This window comes from Apium graveolens, chromosome 8 (assembly GCF_009905375.1).
Source record: "Apium graveolens cultivar Ventura chromosome 8, ASM990537v1, whole genome shotgun sequence".
Classification (NCBI taxonomy): Eukaryota; Viridiplantae; Streptophyta; class Magnoliopsida; order Apiales; family Apiaceae; genus Apium; species Apium graveolens.
Genome location: NC_133654.1, coordinates 114,359,020 through 114,369,938, shown reverse-complemented (window position 1 = coordinate 114,369,938; position 10,919 = coordinate 114,359,020). Strand labels below are relative to the sequence as shown.

General features: G+C 34.3%; 1 protein-coding gene across 3 annotated transcripts; it reads right to left on the bottom strand.

Annotated features, from left to right (window-relative positions):
- Nucleotides 1-723: 723 nt before the first annotated feature.
- Nucleotides 724-5,631, bottom strand: LOC141680463 (uncharacterized). Of its 3 annotated transcripts, none has more exons than XM_074486685.1 (6): nt 5,419-5,625; nt 4,394-4,602; nt 3,607-3,742; nt 2,009-2,347; nt 1,828-1,932; nt 724-1,690 (listed from the first exon to the last, which is right to left on the bottom strand). In XM_074486685.1, exons 1-4 carry the CDS (start codon nt 5,467-5,469, stop codon nt 2,066-2,068), a joined length of 678 nt encoding a protein of 225 aa, XP_074342786.1. In that variant the 5' UTR covers nt 5,470-5,625; the 3' UTR covers nt 724-1,690; nt 1,828-1,932; nt 2,009-2,065. The 3 variants fall into 3 exon arrangements, with proteins under 3 accessions (XP_074342786.1, XP_074342788.1, XP_074342787.1); XM_074486687.1 differs by having other exon boundaries at nt 4,394-4,599; nt 5,419-5,612; XM_074486686.1 differs by lacking the exons at nt 724-1,690; nt 1,828-1,932 and having other exon boundaries at nt 2,008-2,347; nt 5,419-5,631.
- Nucleotides 5,632-10,919: the final 5,288 nt, after the last annotated feature.

Genomic DNA, 10,919 nt, shown 5'->3' with positions numbered 1-10,919 from the left:
TATTCGGTCACGTCATATTTAGTAAGCGGTCAAATTTAACATGCTTAATTCGACCGGCTTTTGTTGAATTTAAATTTTTCAATATCATTACTTATAATTTCTAATTTTCATTTAAATTTGAAAATCCTGCCAAAAAAATTTAAATTTTGAATGAAAAGGGAGAAACAAACCAAGTATATGCTAGACACATCAAATATAATGTTTCAGAGCGATTTCCTAGACATAGTTTCCCCATATTTTATCGACAGTACAAGAAAACTTCAGGAGTCTGCAAATACTTATAAATCATACCCACAAATACTTTGCCCATTAAAAAGACTTCAGCAGTGTTCCAAATTGCGAGTATATTCTAAAAGCCTACAACGAAGCTAGACTTGAATTCTTTTAGCAACTCAAAGAAGAATTTAGAAAAATGAATCGTCTACAACTCTATCAAACTCAGATTACAAAAAACTATCCAGCGTTATAAGATGATCAAAAATACTCAAACATATTCACCTAAGGTGAAAAGAAGACACTTAAAGTCTACATGGCATGTTAATTTGCAATAAATCTCCAACGCCTAATATTACACATGTTATACTACTTGACATAGAAAAATAACCAATCTTGATGAGGCAAATACATATCAATCATATCCACAAACACTTTGCCCATTAACAAGACTTCAGCAATGTTCCAAAAATTACGAGTATATTCTAAAAGCCTACAATGAAGCTAGACTCTAATAATTTTAGCAACTCAAAGAAGAATTTAGCAAAATGAATCGTCTACAACTCTATCAAACTCAGATTACAAAAAACTATCCAGCGTTACAAGCTGATCAAAAATACTCAAACATGTCCACGTACGTTGAAAAGAAGACACTTAAAGTTCTCCATGGCATGTTAATTTTTAATAAATCTCCAACGTCTAATCCTACACATGTTATACTACTTGATATAGAAAAAGAACCAATCTTGATGAGGCCACAATTACATGGTACATATATAACCAAAAAATTCTTCCATAAAATTTGGTTTCCGTACCCTTTTGTTCACTCTCACAAACCCAAATGTCAAAAACTAATATTAATCACGCTCATTCAAGACCAATCCAAGAAGGAAATTAGAATCCCCAAAATCAGACCAGTACTTAGTGATTAAAAAATGTAATTAAAATATCACTTCCAGGATCAGTACTTACCAATTAAAAAAAAGAATGTTACCTCTACAATTGTCTTGTCATTCTTCTCCAAAATCGGACCAAGCAAACCAGTTGCTTCCTGAACGTAATGACTGTGCAATGATTTTTGACTCGGGTCCGGAAGAGCAGCATAGGCTAATTTATGCACCTCCTCGTCAAGATTGGTTTGTTTCACCTCACGCATGGGTAAATAGCGAACCATCTCCCACACTGCATTTAGGATCTCCGACATCATCTTGTATATCTCATCTGGAACAGCAACTGTAAATTGTTCTTTCACCGGCTTTTGTTTCTTTATCACTTTCACTACATCCCGTTCGCCCAGAAGTTCAGCCAAAATGTCTTGGGGATGAAGGTTGATCATTCATTTCCCTGGGGATCTTGCCCTGGCCAACACAATAAACTCTTTTTTCTGATTAAATTCCTTTAGGCTCCGAGGGGATGTTGGTTCTTCAAGAAGCTCGAACTCAGGAACCAATTCAACTCGCATCTTTTTTACTTTTTCCTTTAAGAATTAAAAACAAGAAATCCATCGTATATCATTATTAAAGAAAGAAAATTGAATACAAGAAAATTGAATACAAGAAAATGAAAAAAAATACAACAAAATGAAAGAGAAAATATTGCATATATATTACAAACCTGCAGATTTTGGATAGCGGGTTGAGTGGGATCGTGCACCATACCCATGAATTCATCTTCGGAGATAGGCAACTCTCCTCTAGCCTCTCTTACTTCATTTATTTCCTGAAAAAATTCCACGAAATAGTTATGACGCAATAAAAAATGAAAATAAAGATTAATTTACAAGAGAGAATCCTACCTGACGTCTCTGCTAAAATGATTTGGCCCTGCTGCAGAATACAAACTCAACCTTACTTCAGGAAATCTGGGAATTAGTGGACATATTTTTAAATGATTCATCCTCCCAATAATCGCACATAGAATTCCATGTGCGCTGCGAGTAGTAGTAGGGCTTCAATCCTTCATCCCTAATGTTAAAATCTTTCTCAGTATATCCACATTCTAATAATTGCTTCACTTTGTCCATGAGTCGGCTTCTATCAGCACCAAGATAAGACTTCCAATTTCTATGCAAATAGGCTCTCACAACTTGGTCCCCGTCTTCATCATCATAAGGAAATGGATAAACATAATACTCCTGCCACAATATTAATTAAAAAAAAACAAAAACATAAATTTCACAAAACACTAATATTACATATTTATTTGAACTAGAACACACGATAAAACCCTAATGAATTAGGGCCATTAATAACTAGACTTATCATGAATAAGTTAAATAAACATTTAAAAAGGTAATATCAATTTCTAGTGGCTATTCAAGTTGGGAACATGTGAATCAGTTTCTAGTGTACATTTTATACATGGAAATACAATTCATAATGCAGCCCCCACTATTGAATAAATTGTTTTCCAGCGCTAATATGATATTAGTCCATAGTCCATACTAATGGGCGGTCTACATTTCATTAATTAAATTTAGTGGATTCGCTTTCAAGGTGATGTATTTGTTGTTTTAACTTAATCTGACCTTTGATTAAGATCACCAACTAAATTTTTTAAACATATGAAAGATTGAAATTAGTGGTTCGAGGCTACATGTGAATAGCAGACGTCAAATTATTTTGGAGAATCAGAAGTTACGGTCATCTAGCCTGTGTAATTAAGCTTATATAATTATATATACTAGAGTGCTAACAATATTCCTGAAGGGTGCTCCTGAATAAATTATATACTAATATTTTTTATCACATAAATTAAATAGACCACTCTAGGATTAATATAAATCCCTCAAATGAAAAAATATCAAATATAATTTAAAATATATATTTTAATTAATTTACCGTGTATGAATATGAAACTTTAATAAAAGATATAACATGTCATTTAGAAACACTTTTTTTGATCATTTTTTGGTATACTACTCGACGGTTGCATGAAAATCAAGCTTAATATAAATTTACAAATGTTGGAGCATATAAATAAAAGTACAAAGTTAGATATTAGAATAGTACTAATTAATCAAGATTGGTTTCTTATGATAAGTACCCATGAATCCCTCGTGTGATGTAGCTTAATGAAGTGTGTTATTTATAACATAAATTGTATATTATTAGGTTCGAAAAAGTACATATATTATTACTCAAGGAGATGCAAATTACTATTACTAATTAAACTCATACATTACTAGCTTTTGATAAGATCCTAAAGTTTAACACCAAAAGACATGATTTCATCAAATAATCTAAAAGTTTAACAGAGACCATAACAAATTGAAATACATGAAGATATCCTTCAAATATGATAAGATTTACTAAAATAACTTCAATATAAACGGAAAATCAAAAACATTTTTAAAGGAAAAAGAACAGTAAATAAGCGAAGGTATTTACTTACTTTAAAGTTCTTGACACATGAGCTGTAAAAAGCTTCAAGTGAAGCTCCCTTTGTCCAGATCGTATCTTCATCAAATTTCATGTGAACAATGTGCCCAAGAGTTTTCTTTGGTGTATTTTCCAAAAAGTTGTAACAACTAACGAAAATATATTAGACTACGATGCATATTTTCATAAAAAATACTCTGATTTGCACATGATCTGTTCTAAATAAAAAGTGATCATAAAACGAGGTGCCAACCAGAAACTTAAATTAACACAAGTTGTTCTTGGTGACTAGACTGATCATAAGGATAAGGTCCTGACTGAATACTAAAGTGATTGTTACTATTGTTTGCACTATACACAGGAGTGATCACATATCTTTCATGAGTCAATGACATCACACATTTTACAAAATTTGAATCAGTGCAAGCAAATAAGTTGCTTCATGATAATACGTAGACAAAAACATTAGACAACATTAGACTCTTTCAGCACAATAGAAGTGAAGCTGCCAAATAAGTTCTATAAACAAAAACAAGAATAGGTTACATCATTGAGTAAAAATAGTTTTTTGTCCTTTTTCTTATATCAAAGGTGGGAAATTTGTTAAACACTGGACACACAATACAGTAGAGAAGGGAGTAGTCAGATCGCAAGAGTATCGCAGGTATAGGCAAAACACGACATATTGGTAGCGAACTATCCACATATGTCATATCAATCAACTATATGACCAGTGATCCTTATCTATTTTGATAGACATAAGTAGTGTTGGAGAATAGAAGTTGCATACAATCTCTTACCCTTTTTTGTTAAGAAGAAAATGAATCTTTGGCCTTGCATCTAGTGCCGGTTTCCTCGAGTAGTCCCCTTCAGAGCAGTTACGCCTTTTCCTCTCAAATATTATCTTGCGGCTGCTTTCACCACCCACGTTAGTACCTTCCACAAAATTTTCTTCATCACCCCTGTCTTCTTTACCCTTCCGTGATTTTGGACCAGCCCAGAGCACCTGCTAAACAAAGAGTAATTAAAACTACTGTTAAAAACCCCAAAATGCAGTTTTTTATACAAATCACAACTCAGCATTCATTAACTCATTAACATATCACTTAGTTACCTACTAACATATCACTTAGTTATCTACTAACACAAACTGTGCAAGAGAAGAGCTCCTCTGAATCAATTTAGTAGAAGGTGTTCTATGTACTAAGAACATCTACCAAGTAGGCTTAGAGATGTTACAAATAACAAAATTAGTGTAATTTTCTAGAAAGTGTTCACTAAATATTCAAAGAGAATCTTAAGACTGAATGTATACACTAAAGTCTGTTAAACAAAGCATGATTTTGCCGTTTTGGAAGTGCAAAGAAACTAAAAGCCTATGAAGTAACATACATTCAACTTTAAACAAATTTCGTCACTATAATGATAAAGAAATACAATATGCAATCAGGAAAAAAGAAAAACAAAGCAATTCACTAACACTAAGTTCATCAATTTGACTAAGCAATGCAATCATTACGTACAGCTACACAGCACAGAGATAATTATAGATCAAAATAACAACACTAAGCCCATTTGGGTTTAAATACAGTTGTCACATTTTAAAGACAAAAAAGATACCTTAAATTGAACCCTAAAACAAACTAGAAAAACCCCCAAAACCCCCAAATACTAGAAAACCAAATTAGGCTTTACAAAAACAAAACCCCCAAATTACCAAATTAGGGTTTATAAATACAAAACCCCCAAATTGGGGTTTACATGGAGACAGAGTAGGAGAGTTTCATGACACATAAGGGGGGGAGAGAGAGAGCGGGGAAATCACCTGTGAACGGATTATCTCTTTGATAAACGGACTCGAGCCTTCTTGAGCCATGGAAATAGAGCACCGATAAACTGATTCGGAGTTTAAGCGGAGAAACCCTAATTTTATACGATATTAGAGGCAGCGATACAAATCGTAAAAATGAGATGAATCCGCTTATATATTTAACATAAAATTGACGGGAAACGGTCGAATTTAGCCAAGGCCCAAATTTGACTAATTGCGGTCGAATTTAATGAACCGTAATATTTTGACTCCCCTGGCCTTCTGTATAAATCCCCTGTTTTGGTTCAACATAACAAAAATATATCATCCCATCATATATAAATAAATCTAACAGATATGTAATTAAACTCAAATTAAAGTAGTTAAATTAATACACTAAATCATAATTTTTTTAAAATTACACTAAATCATAAAATTTTTAAAATTACACTAAATCATCGTTATCACTTAATTCATTATTATCTTTCTCATTGGTGTCTTCTTCATATTTTTTATTTTCTTCTTCCTCGTTGTCATCTGTCGAATAGTCATTTTCAAATATCCTCAAGTCAATAAAGAAATTTAAAGGATCCCGAACAATAACTCTTTCGACGTGGGATGATGAAGCATTCGACACTTCATTTTGTATAGCTTCATCATTGATTTTGTTCTTTTCTTGAGTTGATACACTTTCATCATGAAGGGTTTTTAGCACATAAACGCAACGAAAACATAAATTTAAATCTTAAAAAAAATGAAACCCTCCCCAGGATCCATGCGAAAAATAATATTTAATTTGTAGTTCAGTATGTTTACCTTAAGAAGTTTTACGTTAATGGAAAGATGGAGGTCTTTAATAACGATTGAACGGAGATCCCTAGTAGCTGCTCCTCAATTGTGAAGCACTCCACCGGTATCCACCAAGGGATCAAAATAATGGAGGGAGGAAGAGGTTGAGAGAATTAGTTGCCTCCCTCTCTTTTATACTTTAGAATTAGGGTTTTTATTTTTTGGTTGAGGCAAATAGGGTTTATAATAGTATATTTATAGGCAAAATTTTCAGCCGAAAATTTTCCATAAAATATTATTATTATTAACCCTTTAATATATTATTCTTATTAACCAATTAACTAATAATTAAAACACCTTTTAATCATTAATCCCTTTTCTAAACACTTTAGAAAAATAATTCTCTCGCTTGATTTAATTTCCAAAATTAAATTCTTAACTAATAATATTAAGAAATTTTCTTAATTAATTTTATAATTAATTAAATCTCATTTAATCAATTATTAAATTTTCTAATTAATTATTTATTTCACAAATAAACAATTATCAGCCATTATTAATTAATTCCTCCACCATTAAATCATTCTCTTTTATGGTGTGACCCTGTAGGTTCAATATTAAGCCGATAATAGAAATAAATAATAATAAAACTATTTTATCATTTTTTTATAAATTCTCTAATTCATTAAATATGATTAATTAATTAATTAATCATATTTATTCTATATCGTGAGGGATACTTCTCAGCATATCGCGACTATCCGGATAATACGAATTCACTGCTTAGAATACCAAGAACCTATTCAGTGAGTAGTTACCCTATAATCAATTCCTTCTACCCTGCAATGTCACGATTAAATACAAGGCATGGAACTTGTGTCAAGCCTATCTTATTTAATCATTTGTTTTCCCATTCACTATACTTAGTTCTATTTAATATAAATTAGAAACTCCTTTCTAATTTCATTCACTCTGGCCAGAGATTCCTGAACAAGCATAAGTGGATCAGCATTGAACATTCTCTTCCTTCACTGGAAGGGGTAGATCCTTTATTGATTATATACTATCTTTGTGTACAAATTTCTATACCCAGTAGAGCCCTTATAATTATCCCTGAAGACTAAGAACTAAACCAAAGCATAGTTCAGTGTACACAAGATGACTATGATGACCTCAAGTCTAAGGATACTTGTACAACTATCACTATGTGAACAACTGTTGACACGTGAGTGAACTCCATCAGTTGTTCAGCTGTGTGAGTCATGTTCAGTGAACTTATTCTATAATAAGCACCTACATACTAGCTATAGTGTCACCACACAAATGTCTATGAGAACAGACATCCTTCATAATGAAGCAAGTATAGTATGTACCGATCCTTGCGAATTACTAATTACCAGTTAGTAATCCTACGACCATGAAATATTTAAGTTTAGAGTTATCATCTTTTAGGTCTCATTATTATGATCTCATCATAATCCATAAAAAGCTTTACTCTAAACTATGGTATATCTTATTTAAACACTTAAATATATAAAGCCCGCAATAAAACCAAAACAAGTCTTTTATTAATATCAATGAAATCAAAACAAATTACATAAAAGTTATTCCTAAATCATCATGCATGATTGGACTTAGGACACATCTCTTTCAATCTCCCACTTGTACTGAAGCCAATCACTCTGGTATCTAATACCCATCTTGTCTTTATGACGATCAAAGTGACTTTGAGAAAGTGGCTTTGTGAGTGGCTCTGTTACGTTGTTATGTGTGTCAACTCTCTTGACGTCTCCTCTTTCAATACAATACAAGAAATGTTACCGCGCTCCCACTAACCTTTTTGTAGACACATGGTTCATCTATGTTTTTGATAAAACCAAACTCTTTGATTGTCTCATCAAAACGGATGTTCCATCTACGAAAAGCTTGCTTTAAACCATATATGGTTCGCAGCAGCTTACACACTAGGTGTTCATTTCCCTTGGAAAGAAAAACCTCTAGTTGTGTCATATACACTTCCTCTTCAAGTTTCCCATTGAGGAAGGCCGTTTTCACGTCTATTTTCCAGATCTCATAGTCGTAGTAAGCAGCAATAGCAAGCAAAATCCGAATTGATTTTAACAGGGCTACAGGCAAAAAAGTTACATCAAAGTCAATCCCTTGCCTTTGTCTGAATCCTTTTGCCACGAGCCTGGCCTTATAGGTCTCCACCTGCCCATCTGCTCCAATCTTTCTTTTGTATACCCACTTGCACCCAATAGGCTTAACACCTTCAGGCGCCTCAACCAGAGTCCATACTTGGTTGGTATACATAGATTCCATTTCGGATTTCATGGCACTATTCCATTTCTCTGAGTCAACACTACTCATAGCCTCATTATAGGTCACAGGGTCGTCATCATCAATGATTGACAACTCATTGTCATTCTCAATGACAAGGCCATAATACCTCTCAGGTTGGCGAGACACTCTCCCTGACCTACGAATGGGCTGTTCCACAGAAGGTTGTTCAGTCTGAACAGGTGTTTCCATTTGATCCGTAGTAGTTTGTGCTTCTTGAACTTCATCAAGTTCAATTTTGCTCCCACTGTTTCTTTCAAGGATAAACTGCTTTTCCAAGAAGGTAGCATGTCTGGAGACAAACACCCAGTTATCGGTGTAAAAGTAATACCCTAAAGTCTCTATAGAATATCCCACAAAATTACATTTTACAGATCGAGATTCCAGCTTATCTGGGTCAACTTTCTTGACATAAGCTGGACATCCCCAAATCTTAACGTGTTTAAGACTCGGTTTCCTTTCTTTCCATATCTTATATGGAGTTTGAGGAACAGATTTGGAAGGTACCTTATTCAGTAAATATGCTGAGGTTTCCAATGCATAACCCCATAGGAATACTGGAAGATTCGCATAGCTCATCATTGACCGAACCATGTCTAACAAAGTTTGATTTCTCCTTTCAGATACCCCATTCAATTGTGGAGTATATGGAGGAGTCCACTGGGAGACTATACCATTTTCTTTGAGATAAGCTAGAAACTCTCCATTCAAGTATTCACCACCTCGATCTGATCGAAGAGTTATAATACTATGTTTGGTTTGTTTCTCCACTTCATACTTATATTCTTTGAACTTTTCAAAGGCTTCAGACTTGTGTTTCATCAAATACACATATCTGAATCTAGATCGATCATCTATGAAAGCAATGAAGTATAAAAATCCACCCATGGCTTGCGTAGACATTGGTCCACATACATCTGTGTGTACCAATCCTAGCATATATGCAGCCCTCTCTCCATGTCCACTAAATGGAGATTTGGTCATTCTTTCCAATAGACAAGACTCGCATGTAGGATATGATTCAAAATCAAAGGGGTCAAGTAACCCTTCCTTATGCAATGTCCATAGTCTATTTTCACTAATATGACCAAGTCCGTAGTGCCACAAGAAAGTGAGATTTTCATCATCCCTTTTTCTTTTATTAGTATGTTCAAGTTGTAGTAAATTATGCTCTACGTCACATACATACAGACCATTGTTTAAAATACTACTTCCATAAAGAGCGTTATCTCTAAGAATTGAACATTTATTATTCTGAATAACAAACAAAAATCCATCCAAGTCTAACATGGAATAGAAATAATATTCCTTACAATCGAGGGAACAAAATAACAATTATTTAGAACATTAGTATTTCCCATAGGCATATGTAAATGAAATGATCCTACAGCTTCAGCAGCAACTCTTGCTCCATTTCTCATCCGTAGAATCACCTCCTCTTCTTCAAGAGTCCTACTTCTCCTTAGTCCCACCAACGAATTGCAAATATGAGAACCACAGGCGGTATCTAATACCCAAGTAGAAATTTGACTTAGTGATATATTAACTTCGATCATGAACATACCTGAATCAGAAGCGGTAGTCTCACTACCCTCCTTCTTCTTTAATTCTACAAGGTAAACCTTACAGTTCCTCTTCCAGTGCCCCACCTTGTTACAGTGAAAGCAAACAACTTTGCTCTTGGGGTCTTCAGCTTTTGGTGGAACCGGCTTTTTCTCACCTACTTTCTTCTTCTTGGAAGGGTTCTTCTTCCTTTTCTTAGGATTGGAACCTTCACCAATTAGAAGAACAGAACTCTTGTTAGGGGGAAAATTCGATTCCGCAGTCTTCAACATGTTGTGGAGTTCAGGCAGGCTGACATCCAGCTTATTCATGTGAAAGTTCACGACAAACTGCGAGAACGAACTCGGAAGTGATTGCAAGTCCAAGTCTTGGCTCAGCTCCCCATCCATGGCAATACCAAGTTGTCCAAGACGTTCAATCAAATTGATCATCTTAAGTACATGGTCATTCACAGATGATCCCTCAGACATCCTACAACCGAACAGTTCCTTCGATATCTCATATCGAGCTGTCCTCCCTGCCACATCATACAACTCTTGTAGATGCATAAGGATAGTGTGAGCATCCATATGCTCATGTTGCTTCTGTAGCTCAATGTACATGGAAGCTAGCATGATGCATTGAGTAACATTTGCATCATCTATCCACTTACGATACACAACATGTTCATCATTATGTGCATCGCTAGCAGGTTCAGTAGGCTTAGGTGAGTCAAGAACATATTCCAGCTTCTCAACGTTGAGAACAATTCTCAAGTTTCGAAGCCAGTCAGCAAAATTAGGACCAGTCAACTTGTAAGCATCTAGTCTAGTCCAGAGTGATAG